General features: G+C 43.9%; 1 protein-coding gene across 6 annotated transcripts in view; it reads left to right on the top strand.

The window, feature by feature from the left end:
- Positions 1-19,946, top strand: part of hdac5 (histone deacetylase 5) — a 120,834-nt gene that overhangs the window by 84,024 nt on the left and 16,864 nt on the right. For all 6 annotated transcript variants that reach the window (XM_061711060.1, XM_061711059.1, XM_061711057.1 and 3 more), the window contains 5 exons: positions 104-222; positions 1,682-1,877; positions 13,243-13,357; positions 16,998-17,131; positions 18,220-18,340. In XM_061711060.1, coding sequence (XP_061567044.1) covers positions 104-222; positions 1,682-1,877; positions 13,243-13,357; positions 16,998-17,131; positions 18,220-18,340 — 685 coding nt within the window. The remainder of the gene's footprint in view (positions 1-103; positions 223-1,681; positions 1,878-13,242; positions 13,358-16,997; positions 17,132-18,219; positions 18,341-19,946) is intronic.

Here is a 19,946-nt window from a genome sequence, read left to right as displayed (position 1 = left end):
TTCCATGTAAACTGGAAGGAAAATAGTTTAATTCGGAATTATAATTGGGAATAATAAATTCTGAATTAAAACCCTCCTGTAACCGTGGTCCTTGTGCGTGTAGATGCTGTCTAAGGGGACAGACCTTCCCCGGCCGCCCCCCACCCACCCGGAGGAGACGGAGGAGGAGCTGACGGAGACCAACGACATGCAGGAGGACGACGGAGGGCCGGGCTTTCACAGGTCAGGGTTTCTACGTTCATCTGAGGTTATCTGGACTGGTGTGGAAAACAACTGCTGTGTCTCTTCCAGTGTTGGGACTAACGCCTTATTTAGTAACGCGTTACAGTAACGCCGTTGGTTTTGGCGGTAACTAATACTCTAACACATTACTTTTTAAATTCAGTAACCTAATTACCGTTACCAAACTACAACGGAGTATTAGGGCCAAACTAAGACTAAGAAAAATTGGAAATTACGAGAATAAAGTCATAATATAATGAGAATAAAGTCGTAAAATCACGAGAATAAAGTCATAATGTTGCTCGAATAAAGTCGTAATAGAATAAAGTCGTAATATTACGAGAATAAAGTCGTAACATTACGAGAATAAAGTCGTAACATTACGAGAATAAAGTGTTAATTTATGAGAACTCTAACAGGAAGAGTGTGTTAAAATGTTGAATATTGAGCATCTTGTGAAGTTATATTTATAATATATTTAATATTACAACTATTCTCGTAATATTACGACTTTATTCTCAAAATATTACGACTTTATTCTCGTAATATTACGACTTTATTCTCGTAATTTTACGACTTTATCGTACCAAACAGTGCGTTACTCCGTTATTTCTGTCTACAGTGAAGCTTTTTTTCCCCACACGCGGAGACCAGAGGAAACGTAGTGGTCGTGTGTGTGTGCGTTCAAAAACATGACCATGGCGAGCCTAGAGAGCAAGTAGAGTTTTGCAACGTGGAGATATTGTCATTACAGTAATCCCTCTTTTTTTCGCGGGGGTTACGTTCCAAAAAGAACCCATGATAAGTGAAATCCGCGAAGTAGCAACCTTTTTTTTTTTTTTTACAAATTTTATACAAGGCTTCAAATTGTGGAGATCAGCACCGCCTCGCACGTATTCCCCTGCTCTTCTGAGCCGCTGCATCCTGACTCTGTAGCGTCTTTTTCTCCTAAAGCCGCGGTGCAGAGGTGTTTTTCCAGAGAAGAAAATAGTTATGGGTCGTTGTTGTCGCTCTTTTTTCTTCTGGGTAAAAAGATTCTTCTAAACCGACACCATGGATTATATCTGAGACTGTAATGAACGATTCATCAAAGGTCCCGTTCTTGAGCTGCTGCTGAAGCTCATTGGCCGTTCTCAGCTTGTTGCTAAGCAACCAAGGTTATTGACACAGGAAGTGAAGAAGCGGGGAGAATGCAGAACACAAGGGACAATGTAAATCCATACAGTACCTGCTGAAATGAAGGCTAGAGGGGATTAATGGGAGCATTTAAAAACATGTTTATTTAAAGTAACTAAAAAGTTACTTTTCATAGTAACTCATTACTTTTTAGTCTATATAACTGAGTTACTAACTGAGTTACTTTTTAATGAAGTAACTAGTAACGGTAACTAGTTACTATTTTTCAGTAACTAGCACAACACTGGTGTGTTCACAGCTCTGCTGTTTTTCTCTCATTCAGGCTGAAGAAGGAGGAGTCTGACGACAGCTCCCACTCCTCTGAGCACCTGGGCATGCTGGTGAAGGGCGAGGACGAGCACAGGAGCATGCACGGCAAGGGGGAGAGCACGGAGAGTGAGCTGGATGAAGAGGAGGAGGATGACGAGGTCATCCAGCTGAGGGAGAGCGAGGAGGACGAGAGGGAGAGCTACATGCAGGTTTGTGTGTGAACACCGTGCTGCTCTCTGCAGAGAGGGAGTGTGTTATCTGTATCAGTGTCTCCTACTGAGCTCATCGTTGTCACTGACTGCGTTTCCAGCATCAATAACCCTTTTAAAACCCGAATATTGGCAATAACCCGAATTTGCACGGCCATGTAAACACCAATAACCCCTTTGAATAACCTGAATTTGCTCATATTCCGGTTTTTAAAAACCTGAATATGAGCCCTGGGTTCCTCCTTTTAAAACCTGAATATTGGGTCATGTAAACACCAAACAGAATATCCCCATCAAACGGAACATGAATTTGTTTTCTGCACATGTTCTGTTCACAAGGAATCCTGGTCTTTTGAGTCCAGGAAGTTCTTATAAACACGGAGAAACCAAGACCAGGAGGAGACTAATCACTTCATAAATGTAATGAAGGATATGAACATTTCTGCATTTGTAGACGCTAGAAAGTACCGGGATAGAAGATTTACAAGAAGGCGAGAGAAAAGTTGTGCGAAGCAGCATTTGTTTTGAATTTGGATACAGGAAGAAGAAGCAGAAATGGCGGGAATTGCGTCATGATGTTCTCCGTGCGTCGCTGGTTTGATCCAGATATCCTGAATGATTAATCACCATGTAAACGGAATATTACCAATGTTTCAGTAACCGGAATATTAGCAATAACCCAAATTTTGACTGCATGTAAACGTACTGATTGTTAGGGCTGGGTATTGTTAAGAACTTCACAAATCGGTTTGATTTTGATTCTTTAGGTATGATTTCGATTCGATATTGATTTAAATGCTTCGATATCGATTCAGTAAGATGTAGAAATACACAAATAGCTGCAATTTTTCATTATTTTTATTTTCATGCCTATAACACGTGGCATGTTACTTCACATAGAAATGAACTGAGCAATTAAACTTAGCAGCACCATGATGGCTCACTTGTGCATTTGTACTGTAGTACAAAAGTTAAAATAAAAAAAAACACATGACAGTTCTGTGTCAACATGATCCGCAGGTTTGTCGTGTTGCTGTTGTATTTTAGTTCTGCCTGGCACAACTTAAGCTGTTTTCACGTAGAGCGGGGTTTGCACCGCGCCCACCCCTGGGTCTCCACCACCTTCTCTCCTATTGGACATAACTTTCCCTCTTCTCCCTTTCTCTCTCTTCTCCCTTCTCTCCTATTGGACATAACTTTCCCTCTTCTCCCTTTCTCTCTCTTCTCCCTTCTCTCCTATTGGACGCAAGAGATGTTGTCGCAGCGTGGCACGGTGAAATTAAAAAATTTTCAATTCGGGCGCAGACAGGCGCAGGCAGGCACGGCGCAGGCGCGGCGCAGCGCCACGGCAGGCACCCTCTCGCGCGCCGCTAAGCTTGGCTGCAGAGCGGTCCGCTCTTGCGCCGCGGTAGCACATACACAATGATTGGGATTGCCGGCGGCGGTCGCTGCTTTACCCTCTATGAATGAATGAATGAATGAACGAATGAATGAATGAATGAATGAATGAATGAATGAATGAATGAATGAATGAATGAATGAATGAATGAATGAATGAATGAATGAATGAATTTTATTTTTGTGTCATGTCCTTACAGGATTATAAGACACCAGAAACAGAAAATCATCAATGTACAATATCACACGCACTTAATTGGGAGCTGCACAATGTACACCGGAAAAAGAAAATAAATAAATTAAAATTAAAAAAATAAATAAATAAAATAAAAATACTTAATATTTCTTTCTCCCAAACAAAAACCAGAATGGATATTTTTACATATATGTTACTTCCTTTATCCTATGCTTTCTCTAAATAATCAGCAAGTGCAAATAGTTTATAATCACAAATCCGTTTGAGTCTCTCAGCATCACTTACCCACATCAGATCCATATTCTTACACCTATCAAATAATTTCTGACGCAGCTCATGATACAGAGGACAATAAAATAGAAAATGGAACTCATTTTCAATATCATTATGCTATATGCTATTTGCAATACTCTCTGTGAAAGGGGCTTTACACACCTCCCTACTTTTGTCCGTTTCTCGTGTTCCTTCTTTAAATGGGAATTCAAAATGAGTCCAAACGTCTGATCTGAAAGATTTTCCGCTTGTCATCATCGCCATTTTATTGTTGTTTGGTCGCGTGCAGCCACCGTCCACAAAACGCCAATCATAAGAAAATGTTGCTCACAGCGCCCCCACTGGCCAGGAGGGGAATCCATTCAGAGGCTTTGCTTAATCCATATTCAATTAGGGCGGGGATAATTGCAATGCATCGATTTTTCGATATTTTTACCCACCCCTTAGTCATAGTCTAAAAGAGTTGAGGTAAAAAAGGAAAATCAGTGCAGCAACAGAGAAAATGGTCATCTAAAAGTCTTAGTTGTTGTGTTGCGAAAAATGTCTGGAAGCTGAGCTTTAAAATCCCTGCTCCGTCTCAAACGGAGGACGTGTTGGTTGCATGGGGGATGAATCAGAATCCTCCATCATCGACTGACGTCCTGATGTTTCCTGATGTTTCCTGATGTTTCCTGCCGGGGTGTGTTTGTGTTGCAGCTGCCTGACTCATCACAACACTCATCACTTTAAACCTGGTGATACTTCACGCAGCTGACGCCACATAAAACCTGCAGTTCTGTCACTCTCACTCTGTTTATTTGGATTTGTGTCGCCATAATGATTAATTAGCTAAAGTTTGAGATTTTTCTCCTTTTTCCCATTCCATATTTGGATGACTGGGTTACACAGTGTGATACCGTGATCACTACGACGTCATGGACCCCACACTGCCAGCCAGTGATGGGCAGAAACGCGTTAGAAGTAACGCGTTACTGTAATCCGATTACTTTTTTCAAGTAAAAAGTAAAGTAAGGGATTACAATTGCAAAAACAGTAATTAGATTACCTTTACTTTTCTGAAAGAAGGCTGCATTACTGCGTACTAAATGCAGCATTTGTTTTGTGAAAATATCTCATGACTTTGTGCCGCTCATACTGACGTATGAGCAGCACAAAGTCAGTGGTAAACCAGAGACGACATGGAGTGCGAGAGAGAGCAGGAGCATGCAGCGTTTAACGCCTGGAATTACGGACATTATTTTGAGTTTGACTCGGTCAAAAGTGATAAAAACATTCTGGTCCGCTGTAAAGTCTGTGAGGGAGGAAAGCTCGTTGCGAGACCCCCGGATTCCTCCTCCCGCACTGGGGCTGCAGCGCCGGCTGCTTCATCAGACTCCAGCGGGAGAACTGCCGGTGGCCCCTCTGCTGCTAAACAGGTGAAACTAGATGGAAGACCAACGGGACTTAGTGCAGCTGAATTTGTTGCAGGTTATATTGTAGTTCAAGTCAGAGAGAGCTGTATTTTGCCTGACGCAATGTGCATAAATTTAAGACTGAAAATAATAAAAACAAGTTTAAAATAGACCGTTTCATTTACTTATTGTCATTTAATTTTATATGGTGGAATATGCACAAAGAATAGAATTAAACTGAAAGTTCTATTGTTTTATATTGTTCCAGTAAAGTGTATTCAGGTTGTGCATAATGTCTTTGAAAAGTAACTAAGTAAAGTAACTAGTAATGTAACTAATTACTTTTGAAAATAAGTAATCAGTAAAGTAACAGGATTACTGTTTTGGTTCAGTAATCAGTAATCAGTAACTAATTACTTTTTCAAAGTAACTTGACCAACACTGCTGCCAGCTCCTCACTACCAAGCAAAGCCTTTATCCAGGGAACAAGCTGCATTTATGATACATGCACTCGCATTTCCATTCAGAAGACACATATACCTGTATATGTATGTCAGTGTTGTGCATGAACGAGTTCAAATGAACTCGTCATTGAACACGTTCATTTCTGTGAGAACGTTGAACTGAACGCAACATATTTGCAAATAAAGAACTTGAACTTGTTCATTCTGCAGATCAGGAACTGGAATCTGAACGGTTCAGATTATGTGAGTTTCAGCTTCACTGCACAGGTCCAATTATTACGGAGTACATTTCACCAGCGGGCACATTTAAAATACTCGACGAGACAACTTCACACTACATTACCCACAATGCAGTGCACACTAGCATAACAACTCGCGCCATCTCCATGGCATCGGCGGCCCGAGCCCGGTGCATCTTTATGAATGACAGGTGAACAGAGAGTGCGTCAGCGAGCCGCCAGGTGATGATCCGCTTATCATTATCTGCAGGAATTTTACACATCGTCTCCCAAAGAGTCCGACGGTAAAAATCTAACCTTTCTGTGCAAATGATGTCCACCTGCGCTGAGAAAACAAGTCTGAGCGTCTGCCTCGTCAACTTCACATTTGAAACGTCATGTGGAGTTAAAGCATCCGTCCAGTGGGAGAAAATATCTGCGAGTCCTTGACAATCAAAAACGTCAGGAGGAAGATTTAGTAGTTGATCCAGTGTTTGGTGGGAGGTTAGTGGAGTTGGTGGAGGACGGGGGTGATGTGACTGATGGGCTGTGTTCTGGTGGTGTTTCTGGAGGAGGTTGGTGGGGGTTGGGAGGGGGCTGCGCTGTTGGGAGTGGGTGAAGAGCGGAGGCGGTGGATGCTCCGGAGGTGGATGCTCCGGAGGTGGAGGTAGGCGGGTGTGGGTGAGTCACAGACTCTCCAGCCTGTGGAAAGGAGGAAACTGAGCAGTTCTCTATGTGGAGGGAGAAGCTGGGAAGTTTGGAGAGGGTGGACTGTGAACCAATGAGGACTCACCTCAGTGTTATCACTGTGAAGTTTGGCAAGGCAAGTTTATTTGTACAGCACAATTCAACACAAGGTAATTCAAAGTGCTTTACATTAATATTAAAAGCAGCAAGACACAATTAAACAGTAAATTAGAAATAAAATGAAATAAAATGATAAGAAAAAAGGTAAAATAATAAAAAGAACAAGTTATTAAGACATAAGGGCAGTAGAGTCCAGCAGGTAAGTATTTAATTTAAGAGTATGCTTCAGTAAACAGTAATGTTTTTATCCTGATTTAAAGGATCTACAGTTGCAGCAGACCTCAGGTCTACAGGAAGTTTGTTCCACCGGTGAGGAGCAGAATAACTGAATGCTGATGAACCTTGCTTGGTTCTGGTTCTTCCCCTGGAAGAGACTTAACCCTGATAAACTAGAATGTTCCTGTTATTCGCCACGTTTTAACTCATACTCTCGTATAGACTATTTCCTCATTCCCAATTCTATGTTCTCCTCTGTGGTAGACTGTAACTATAATTGTATATTATTATCAGACCACTCTCCTACGTCACTCGTATGTAAAACACCGGGCCTAGTTAAAGACACTCATAGATGGAGATTTCATCCCAGATCACTGTCCCATTCACATTTCCTGCTATTCCTAGAGGCGCAAATTGAGTAGTTTTTTATCACAAATACAGATGAGACCTCTGCCATCGTCAGATGGGAAGCCTTTAAGGCGTATATCAGAGGCATGATCATATCATATACTAGCTCAAAAACAAACAAACTCAAGCTGAAAATGAAGGAACTACACCACAAAATTAGACAACTGGAGAGAGAGGCATTTTTGGATGACTCCACAAAAATAAAACAAGAATTAATGTCTCTTAAAGCCCAATCGTAATGTATGCTGATGACACTCTTTTGCTTAACTGACCTAAAAAATTCAATTTTTAATCTATGCAACTTAATTGACACATTTGGAACATCAGGCTTTAAAGTAAATGAAGCAAAATCCTCTATCATGTTTTTGAATAAGCAGGAAGGATTAAATCCAGTGATAAATCACCCTTTCAACAATGCAGGGATTCAAATATGTTGGTATCACCATTACCCCAGCCATCAAAGACTTAGTACCCTGTAATTATGAACCCATGATCTCTACAGTAACCCAATCCATAAACAATTGGCCATCTATGCCAATCTCCCTTATAGAACATATACATGTAATTAAGTTTTTATACCTATTTCAAACTATCCCTTTACCTCCACCGCCACAGTTCTTTTCAAAAGTGAAGCAAATATTTACAACATTTATTTGGAATAACAGATGGTCATGGTCGCGACTTTCACTTCTTTATTTGCCATATGAGAGAGGAGGATTACAATTACCCAATTTACAGTGGTACTTTTGGGCTGCTCAACTTAGGGCTGCAATGCACTGGTTCTCGCCTGAGCCTTACTTACCATGGGTATAAATTGAAAGCTTCTGTACCAAAGGCCTGCGACTTGACACTTACTTACATTCTACACCTGTTAAAAAACTAAAAAGACTCACGGATAACCCCTTTGTGAGAAACACAATTAATGTTTGGCATAATGTACAATCATTTTTGGGTGAATGTTCTTCACTTTCAGGTTTTTCACCAATATGGGGGAATGACCTCCCCTTGTAAAAAAAAAAAAAGACCAAGGCTTTAAAATATGGACAACAAAGGGCAGTTATAAAATCCTGGACAAGGAGAACAAATGAATGTCATTTGAGGAACTTGTAAATGAATATGGTATCCACCGGACCCATTTCTTTAAATATTTACAGTTAAGGAGCTTCATTTATGCTAAGACCCATTCTGTTACACAACCTCCTCTATCCATATTAGAAAATCTAGCTGTGAATAACTGCAATGGCAAAGGTCAAATATCCCTTCTGCTGGTTTGTACCGTTTCGTTCCTTATGTGTACTCTGTTCAGTTTCCTCAGGTTCCACGTTTAGTTTGTATGTGGGTTTCCGGGTTTTTGCTTTGTCGCTCATTTCAGTTCTGAGTTTAGTTTCCTTTTGTTTTATTATTTCTGGTATCCCTGCCTCGCAGTGCTTTTGTTAAACTAAATTCCTTTTTTCAACTCCACCTGACACCTGCTCCCCTCTACATTTGACCCCTGCACGTGACAGGCCCGGCCACCACCACGGACCGCATTGGAGGGTAGATGGCTTTTTATGATGACTTATTTCAGAGTGAGGGGGAAATTACGTGGGATCAGCCGGAGGAGGAATCACCCATCTGGGGAACCGGTCTTTGCATTGGAAGGTCTTCGTAGCATTCAGGCTTGATGCCCATGGAGACGTCGTTGGCACCAACAACCCCCTTCTGTCTCCAGACCCACCTCTTCCTGTGCCTGATCCCGAGGTGGTCTCGGACGCATCCCAGCCTCTTCCTGTGGTGGTCCTGGACGCACCTCACCTTGTCTATGTTCCCCTGCGTCCTGCCGCGGCTCCCAGCACTCTGACCCCCCTTCAGCCGGCACCCCAGCCCCCGCCCAGGACTCAGCCCAGGATTCAGCCGGCGCCTAGCCTCCCCAGCCAGGACTATGCCTCCGTTTCGGCCGGCACTGAGGCCCCTGCCCAGGACTCTGCCCAGGACTCAGCCCCCACCCAGGACTCTGCCTCGGTTGGTAAGGTGGCCCCTGCCCAGGACTCAGTCGGCACCTAGCCCCCCCCGGCCAGGACTCTGCCTCCGCTTCGGCCGGCACTGAGGCCCCTGCCCAGGACTCTGCCCAGGAAACAAGCCCCCGCCCAGCACTGCCTCTGCCCCAGCCGGCCCTGGGGCCCCTGCCCAGGACTCCCCCAGGACTCAGCCGGCGCCTAGCCCCCCCGGCCAGGACTCGGCCGGCGCGGAGGCCCCTGCCCAGGACTCAGCCCCCGCCCAGGACTGCCTCTGCCCCAGCCGGCCCTGGGGCCTCTGCACAGGACTCAGCCAGGGCCTCAGCCGCTGCCCACGACTTCACAAGCTTCTGTTCCTGATCCTGTTTCTGACTCAAGCCCTGACTCTGTCCCTGTTCCTGACCCGAGCTTTGACCTCGTTCCTGATCCTGTGTCTAACCCGTGCTCTGCTTCTGTTCCGGTCACGGTTTTGTCTGTTCCAGCTTCTGTTCCGGCCCTGAGCTCGTCTACTCCACCCTCTGGCAAAAGGTTGGTCTGCCTCGGCTGCTGCTCTAGTCACAGGCTCGTGGGCCTGGCTTCAGAGCCGGCTTCCTAGACTGTCTCTTCCCTCAGCCCGGCTTTGAGGCCGATCTAAACTGTATGGGCCCTCAGCCTGATGCCGGGGCCAACCTCCTCAACAGTGTCGCCGGCCTGCCCTTTCCCTGGATCGGTTCCTGCTCTCTGTGTGTCGGCCTGGGCCCTCCTCCGGACCCCTACCGCCCCCTACTGTCCGGGGTTTTGGTTGGTTTAAGGGGGGCTTGGTTTTTGTCATGGTTTTGGTTAAAATGTGTTCCTGTTTTATTTTGAAGGCTGTATCCTCGTTTAGTTCTGTTTTGACTTCCCCGAGTTCATCTGCCCTGAGTGTTTGCTCCTGTTTCTCATTGGCTCCTTGTGTTTATAGTATACAGTGTCTAGTTTCCTTTTGGTGTATACTTTTTGGTATCCCTGCATTACAGCGCTTTTTCTTTAAATGAATAACCTTTTTTAACTGCACCTGACGCCTCTTCTCCTACATTTGGGGCCTGGTCCCTAGTAACCAGAGTCCCTAGTAACCAGAGTCCCTAGTAACCAGAGTCCCTAGTAACCAGAGTCCCTAGTAACCAGAGTCCCTAGTAACCAGAGTCCCTAGTAACCAGAGTCCCTAGTAACCAGAGTCCCTAGTAACCAGAGTCCCTAGTAACCAGAGTCCCTAGTAACCAGAGTCCCTAGTAACCAGAGTCCCTAGTAACCAGAGTCCCTAGTAACCAGAGTCCCTAGTAACCAGAGTCCCTAGTAACCAGAGTCCCTAGTAACCAGAGTCCCTAGTGACCAGAGTCCCTAGTAACCAGAGTCCCTAGTAACCAGAGTCCCTAGTAACCAGAGTCCCTAGTAACCAGAGTCCCTAGTGACCAGAGTCCCTAGTAACCAGAGTCCCTAGTAACCAGAGTCCCTAGTAACCAGAGTCCCTAGTAACCAGACTCGTTACTAACCAGCGTCGGTAGTAACCAGCGTCGGTAGTAACCAGCGCCCCTAGTAACCAGTTAGTAACCAGAGTCCCTAGTAACCAGAGTCCCTAGTAACCAGAGTCCCTAGTAACCAGAGTCCCTAGTAACCAGAGTCCCTAGTGACCAGAGTCTCTAGTAACCAGAGTCCCTAGTAACCAGACTCCCTAGTAACCAGAGTCCCTAGTAACCAGAGTCGCTAGTGACCAGAGTCTATAGTAACCAGAGTCTCTAGTAACCAGAGTCCCTAGTAACCAGAGTCCCTAGTAACCAGAGTCCCTAGTAACCAGAGTCTCTAGTAACCAGCGCCCCTAGTAACCAGTTAGTAACCAGAGTCCCTAGTAACCAGAGTCCCTAGTAACCAGAGTCCCTAGTGACCAGAGTCTCTAGTAACCAGACTCGTTAGTAACCAGCATTGGTAGTAACCAGCGTCGGTAGTAACCAGCGTCCCTAGTAACCAGCGTCCCTAGTAACCAGAGTCCCTAGTAACCAGAGTCCCTAGTGACCAGAGTCCCTAGTGACCAGAGTCCCTAGTAACCAGCGTCCCTAGTAACCAGCGTCGGTAGTAACCAGAGTCCCTAGTAACCAGAGTCCCTAGTGACCAGAGTCCCTAGTAACCAGCGTCGGTAGTAACCAGCGTCCCTAGTAACCAGCGTCCCTAGTGACCAGAGTCCCTAGTAACCAGCGTCCCTAGTAACCAGAGTCCCTAGTAACCAGCGTCGCTAGTAACCAGAGTCCCTAGTAACAAGCGTCCCTAGTAACCAGCGTCCCTAGTAACCAGAGTCCCTAGTAACCAGCATCGGTAGTAACCAGCATCGGTAGTAACCAGCATCGGTAGTAACCAGCGTCGCTAGTAACCAGAGTCCCTAGTAACCAGAGTCGCTAGTAACCAGCGTCCCTAGTAACCAGAGTCCCTAGTAACAAGCGTCCCTAGTAACCAGCGTCCCTAGTAACCAGAGTCCCTAGTAACCAGCGTCCCTAGTAACCAGCGTCCCTAGTAACCAGCGTCCCTAGTAACCAGAGTCTCTAGTAACCAGCGTCGGTAGTAACCAGCGTCCCTAGTAACCAGCGTCCCTAGTAACAAGCGTCCCTAGTAACCAGAGTCCCTAGTAACCAGCGTCCCTAGTAACCAGAGTCTCTAGTAACCAGCGTCCCTAGTAACCAGCGTCCCTAGTAACCAGCGTCCCTAGTAACCAGAGTCTCTAGTAACCAGCGTCGGTAGTAACCAGCGTCGGTAGTAACCAGAGTCGCTAGTAACCAGCGTCCCTAGTATCCAGCGTCGGTAGTAACCAGAGTCGCTAGTAACTAGAGTCGCTAGTAACTAGAGTCGCTAGTAACCAGCGTCCCTAGTAACCAGCGTCCCTAGTAACCAGAGTCCCTAGTAACCAGCGTCCCTAGTAACCAGCATCCCTAGTAACCAGAGTCCCTAGTAACAAGCGTCCCTAGTAACCAGCGTCCCTAGTAACCAGAGTCTCTAGTAACCAGCGTCGGTAGTAACCAGAGTCGCTAGTAACTTAAGCCAAACAGTGGCAAGAAAAACTCCCCTTTAGGAGGGAAGAAACCTTGAGCAGGTCTCGACACAAGGTCGTTGAGATTGAATGTGTTTTTAAGAAGCTAGACAGCTGATTTAGTTTTTATCTGAGATCTCTGTCCATCTGCACGGCCAGGTGCTCAAACTGGTCACAAATGAAACAGGCATGTCTTACCTTTTCACATTATGTACCAAGAAATACATCTAGGATGACGACAATAAAGACTTTCAATCTCACCCACGCTTGCCACTTAGTGTCCAGTGAAGCCAACACACACACACACACACACACACACACACACACACACACACACACACACACACACACACACACACACACACACACACACACAGACACACAGTGGTTGACGCTGCAGTGACATCACCAGCTGGTGACTCAACCCCTGGACGCAGTGCTGTGTGTGTTTTGTATGTCTGTATACCTTGAGGTGTGTGTGTTTGTGTCCACCCACACATGAGTCACCGAGTACGCAGCAGGGAACACAGCAATGCTCCCTATATATAGCAGCTTCAGAAAGTGTGTGTGCGTGTGTGTGCACACACACGTGTGCACAGAGGGGGTGGTGATGACTTCAGTGTGGAGACAGTCAGTGAGGCGGTAGCAGTTTGAATCAATTGGTTTCAGCCAGTTAAATGAGCCAGTGTGTCACATAACACAGATTTTTGTGAATGAGATGGTTTCTTTGTGTGTGTGTGTGTGTGTGTGTGTGTGTGTGTGTGTGTGTGTGTGTGTGTGTGTGTGTGTGTGTGTGTGTGTGTGTGTGTGTGTGTGTGTGTGTGTGTGTGTGTGTGTGGGGGGGGGGGGGGGGGCTTTGGTGTTGTGCACTGATACACACACTCCTCCTGGTCTGCAGTGAATGGGCTGATTTCTGAATCACCCTGCAATGAATCATAATCTTCTCTCTGTCTCCCCTCCTTTCCTTCCCAGCATTCCTTGCAGCACCTGGGTGTGTTCCAGTCCTCGTTGCCCCACAGACCTCTGGGAAGAGCAAAATCCTCCCCCGCCACCTCTGTCAATCCCATCAAGCACCTCTTCACCACTGGTTAGTTTTTGACTTGATTTTGATTGATTTGAAGATTTTATTTCGAACATGCATGATGAAAAAAAAGAGTTCAAAAAAGTAAAAAAAACAGAATACATATACATATATGTATATATAAATGTAGTCAAAATCAAAACAAATCAAGGCAAACAAAAGAAAAAAAAACGGATGCCCAGCATTTAGTTGTGCTACTATGTATGTATGTAATAATAGAAGTAATTATAATGCATAGTGTTACATTCTCATTACTATCATTAACGATATACTTGAATAACTATATAAGAGTAGATATGCTGGTTCATATATTTACCTCCAATTATATACATAAAAATGACTATAAATCTATATATCGACATATCTACATATAACTATAAATCAGTATATTAACAGAGATATAGATACACAAATACTCTACGTATAATACAACTCAATATATCCGTATACATACCTACATATAACATATATATATCCATAATATACGTCTATATATCTACATAAATGTACATATCCACATGTTTATTGTTTATTATTTGCATGTGCACATCTGGTTTCTCATTGGATAAGTGTTGGAAGGTTCTGCTGCTGTAAGCCACCACGCTTGTTACTTAGCAACAGGAAATTGAGTGTTTTGTCTTCAGAAGGAAATTTCTGATATCAAAATATTTGATCCTATTAACATGTGAGGCCTCACATATCTGACTTCTTTTTAATTTGCTCTTTTAGCTGACATCTGCTTTATTCTGCAGAAGCAAACGAATAAATTAATTTCTTTTTCTCTCTCAAATAAATGAATCCTTCATTCAGAAGTATTCCCATCTCAAACAGCTACGTATGTTTTCACACTGAATCCAGCAGCTTTGCTGTGGATGTAATGTTTTTGTGTTAATATGCATATCTGAGAGCAGCATTCCCCAGGGGCGTCGCCTTCCTGCAGCGCCCCGCCCCTTTGGACTGTGCTAGAAACATCCAGCATTTGTGTTGTTTGGTATCATCAATTCAATTCAATTCCATTTTATTTATATAGTGTCTAATACAACAAACGTCTCCAGACGCTTTCCAGAGACCCAGAACATAAACCCCCGAGCAGTTATTACATTCAATTCAATTCAATTCAATTCAATTCAATTTTATTTATATAGCGTCTAATACAACAGATGTTGTCTCTAGACGCTTTCCAGAGATCCAGAACATGAACATAAACATAAACATAAACATAAACCCCCGAGCAATTATTACATAAACAATGGCAGGTAAAAACTCCCATAGTGGGAGAAAAACCTTAAGCCAAACAGTGGCAAGAAAAACTCCCCTTTAGGAGGAAGAAACCTGGACCAGGACCAGGATCATAAGGGGGGACCCTCCTGCCGAGGGCCAGACTGGGGGGTCGGGGACGTCAGCAGCACACAGCAGGCAGGTGGAAGCAGCAGCGGGATAGACCGGGGGTGGGGACCGCAGGCAGGTGGAAGCAGCAACGGGATGACCGGGGGTAGGGACCGCAGGCCAGCACGCAGCTCCCGAAGCTCCGGCCCAATCAGCAAGCCCCAGGTTAGGTTCAGGGTCGGGGAAAGGTTGAGAAGGGGCAGGGCCAGGGAGAGGAGTCTTGACGGACAAATCTCTCCCCTGCCTGACCGGACCGTTACCCTGCCCCTCTCACTCCCACGCTGCAGGTTCCAGTGTTGTGCATTCAGAGATGCTCTTCGCCACCAGCAGAGGATGCTGCACCATGTACAAAAGAGTGTCATCAAGGTGGTAAATAATGTTCATGTTGGATACGTGGTGCCTGGACCATGTGACGGCTGTCAGGTGATAGAAGCAATATTAATCAGCAATATTAAAATAATAAAAGGCTTGCAATATTTCAGTTGATTTGTAATGAATCCAGAATGTATGACATTTTTGCATTACAGAAAATAAAGAACTTTATCACAATATTCTAATTTTCTGACACAGTCCTGTATGTTAAAAACAACAACTTCAGAAATAATTTAAAATTTAAGAACACGGGCACATGTAGTTTAAAAACACAGGCACTGCCGAAAGGATTCTCGTTGAGGGTTTTTTAGAAGTGAGCGAAGGGCTTCAAATCAAACAAATTCAGGCATTTTCAGTTCAGGTTGGAGGATATTCCAAGCAGAGGGTGCAGAGAAACTTAAAGCTTTTTTCCCCAAGTCATCCAGTGTGTAAATCGTCTAACATTCAGAGAAGGGAAGCCAGCTTTAGCATACAATTCCCAGTGGTGAGTGAGATGCTACAGCCAGTTATAAACCTTAGCGCACAGTGGTGGACCGGAGTCAAGGACTGTAGACAGCTGCCCTTGGTAGTGCAAAATGTCCTAAGAAAAGAAGCATGATTAAATATTTTGTCCTGCAACACTGCTGAAGGAGAGAGGTGTGCTGGGGGGTGATGGGTGGTGTTGGTTCCTCCTTCACAGCTACTGACCCCTAGTGTTGCCCTGGTGGAGCTGCAGCAGCTGCAGCTGCTCACGTCTGCAGCTCACGTCCATCATCACTATTAGGCCTGTGTTGAACAAATCTTCCCATTCTAAATCGATTCTCGTATTCATTCCTAAAAATCGATTCATCAAAGATCGATTTTTTTTTTCATCATTACATTACAACTTTTGGTATTTTTTTGTTTATGCCCAAAAAATTAATGTTTTGTTGGACACAAGAATAACTGGTGCCATGTTTATGCATTTAAATATGCTTAAAGTTATGAAAACATTAAAGTTTTCAGTTATAATTGCATAAATTGTCTATATTTCATTACTGGATATACAGGACTGTCTCAGAAAAATAGAATATTGTAATAAAGTTCTTTATTTTCTGTAATGCAATTAAAAAAACAAAAATGTCATACATTCTGGATTCATTACAAATCAACTGAAATATTGCAAGCCTTTTATTATTTTAATATTGCTGATTATGGTTTACAGTTTAAGATTAAGATTCCCAGAATATTCTAATTTTTTGAGATAGGATATTTGAGTTTTATTAAGCTGTATGGTCTTGGGGAAACATTTGCAAAAATGCTAAAAAACCAAATTCTCAAAAATTAAAAACCGAAATAGACCAAAAATGGAAAAAATTAAAATGGAATGTGGGAGAAAATAAAAGCGATTTCCTCCATCTCTGTTTCCTCCCTGGATCTGTTTGGTAATTCTGCCACACAATGTTTCCTAAAGCAGTTCTATCAGCATTCTGGGAGCTGATTGGTCCTTACAGCATCATTAGCTGCAATACTTGCTGTTGAATCTCAATATCATACTAGTATTAATATGTTGAATAACTACAGTCATATAATTCATGCAACAGCTCAAAAAACATTTTTAATAACCCTAACCCAAATCAATATCCAATTGATATAATCAATGATGATAATATCCGAATCAAATCTTGATAATCGATTCTGAATCTTAAAAATCAGAATTAAATCAATTCTTGACATTTGAATGGATCCCCAGCCCTGATCACTACGGTCTTCTGTCTGATTCTCCGTAAACTATCTGTAAAAGTGATGGGTTGATGAAGGAGTGGGCGTGGGAGGTGGGAGGGATCCGTACGAGCATGACAGCGCGGCGTTCAGCTGAGAACCCGAGCCTGGAACACGTCTCTTTACCAGTCCCCCCTGATCTCTGCAGGGATCGTGTATGACAGCCTGATGCTGAAGCATCAGTGTGTGTGCGGCAACGCTCACATCCACCCGGAGCACGCAGGACGAGTCCAGAGCATCTGGTCCAGGCTGCAGGAGACGGGCCTGCTGGGTCGCTGTGAGGTACACACCCCACGGACACACACATCTACACACACATCTACACACACACACATCTACACACCCAGACACACACACACACATGCGTGGGACTTTGTTTCAGACGGCCTTGGAGCCACATTGACTGTGTTTCCATGCATCAATAACCCTTTTCTAACCGGAATATTAGCAATAACCCGGTTGTGCACGGCCATGTAAACACCAATAACCGGAATTTGTTCATAATCCAGTTTTCAAAAACCCAAATATGACCCTGGGTCATATTTGGGTTCTGGGTTACTCCAGAACCCAATATATTAAAACCCCAATATTTGGTCATGTGTCTAACGGAATATCCCCATCAAACGGAACAGGAATCTGTTTTCTGCACATGCTCTGTTCACAAGGAATCCTGGTCTTTTGAGTCCAGGAAGTTCTTATAAACACGGAGAAACCAAGACCAGGAGGAGACTAATCACTTCATAAATGTAATGAAGGATATGAACATTTCTGCATTTATAGACGGTAGAAAGTACCGGGATAGCCAGATTTAACAGAAGGTGAGAGAAAAGTTGCGCGAAGCAGCATTTGTAGGAACGCCAGACCAGATCAAGCTCCGCTGGAAGACGCTGAAAAAGGAAAACTACAGGGTCAAGAAACACAACGGTACCAGCGAGTCCGATTATCCACCGTGCTGCCCATTGTTGTTTTGGATTTGGATACAGGAAGAAGAAGTGGAAATGAAAGGAATTGTGTCATGACGTTCTCCGTGCGTCGCTGGTTTGATCCAGATATCCTGAATGATTAATTACCATGTAAACAGGGAAAACCCTGTTAGCTCAGGCATGGAAACACATTATTCCCAATGTTTCAGTAACTGGAATATTGACCTTAACCCAGGTTTTGACTGCATGGAAACATCGTCACTGATATACGCCCACTTGGTTTGGTTGTTTGCACACGGCGGGCTAACTGCATAATTAATTATTATTTTATTTTTGTTAGTTAAGCGTTTTAAATCAAATGGATTCTTGTTGTTCCCTCCTGCATACTAATGTGTAAATTCTCCATGTGCATAAACCTTCCCGACGTCCGTGTGTGTGTGTGAGCAGAGGATCCGTGGGCGGAAAGCCTCTCTGGACGAGATCCAGTCCGTCCATTCAGAGTTCCACACTCTGCTCTACGGAACCAGCCCACTGAACCGGCACAAACTGGACCACAAGAAGCTGCTGGGTAACTGTCTCCCAACTCACATCCACCTCAGAACTACCGGCTGTCCTGCTTTATCTTGTACTCTTTCAGCATTGTGAATTTTGATTTCCTCGTTGCTTTTCTTGGCGCACGGGTCAGAGGATCCTCTTTAGTCTAGTGGAGGAGACGCTGGCCAAGCATCCCCACAGGAACCACCACTCCTGCTTTTAGCTGAGCTTTACACATACTGGGTGTGTTTACATGGGAAGTTTAATTCTGATTTAAAATGAGTAAAAATGAGCATGTAAACACCTAATCCTGAATGAAAATGTCCATTCCGAATTAAACTTAATTCCGAAATAAGTGGCTGGTTTATTCTGATTTTAAATCTGAATAGAATAATTCCAGATCATGTCTACACTCATTCCGCTTTAAATTAATTCCGGTCTTTCTTTCTGCTCGTTCCCTCACCCGTCTGTCTCCATGATCTTATATTCCACACTGGGCTGGTTTTCCAAACAAAGTTTCCAGATGCAGTAGCAGTAAACGCTGGTCAAGAGCAGAGACCATTTATTTAATAAATAGCTTGGAGGACCTGGAAATAATTAAAAGAACAGATGGAAACAGGAAACATCAAAATTGTGATCTTTTCAAAGTTATAGCGGCTAAGTTAGTTTTTCTTCCGGTAGTTTAACTTCCGGTCCCCCCCCTATCCAATCAGAACCTTCCCAACCCCCAGACCTGGAGAGGAATTGGAGAAAGACCATCAAACGTGTTTTCCATGTAAACTTCAATTCAGAATTACTATTTCCATGTAAACTGGAAGGAAAATAGTTTAATTTGGAATTATTAAATTCGGAATAATAAATTCCGAATTAAAAAACATCATGTAACCGTGGCCAATGACAGTAACACCTGCAAATCAGGTAGAAACACGAACAAATCCTGAAATGTACTTTATTGACAGGATGAACTCAGAATATTTCTTTCTTTGTCTACTTAGCTTAATTAGTTTACACAGAGTACATCAGTATTTGGATTCCAGCTCAGGGGCAATCCAGAGTCAGGAAAAGCAAATACATGTAAAATGGAGATGTTTTTGGTGCAAAAGCGTATGCAAATGCCTGAAAGTCTTGAGAAGGATTTGCATATGTCTTCCTCCGGAGTGGCTGTCCAGGACATACAAGCAAGGACACAGGCCTGCGCCTGTGTCCTGCGAGTGGCCTGCAAGTTTTTACCTGCCATTGTTTATGTAATAATTGCTTGGGGGTTTATGTTCTATGTCTCTGGAAAGATCCTAGAGACAACTTATACCTATATAAATAAAATTTAATTGAATTGCGCTGCACGGCCCGTCCCCCAGACCACTCCGTACGCTCACATGACTTTGGAAAGGAAAGCAAATGATTGCATTAGTCTGAATGAAAGTGTAGTTTGAAAAGGCATCAAACAAGTCCCAACTCCTCCCAGCTGGACCAGGACCAGATAATACAGTTGAAGTCCAGCTAGTCTCTGCATGGAGACGTTTCCACAGGAATCAAACAAACAAATTCAACTGGCAAGATTAAAATAAAACCTAAAGCGCAGCGGACATGAAACGCAGAGATCTGCGAGTCTGCGGGCGCCTGGTCATCATGGTTCCTCCACG

The sequence above is a fragment of the Cololabis saira genome, chromosome 21 (genome assembly GCF_033807715.1).
Source record: "Cololabis saira isolate AMF1-May2022 chromosome 21, fColSai1.1, whole genome shotgun sequence".
Lineage (NCBI taxonomy): Eukaryota > Metazoa > Chordata > Actinopteri > Beloniformes > Belonidae > Cololabis > Cololabis saira.
The sequence above is the reverse complement of the archived record's forward strand: the minus strand, read 5'-3'. Positions and strand labels throughout refer to the sequence as shown.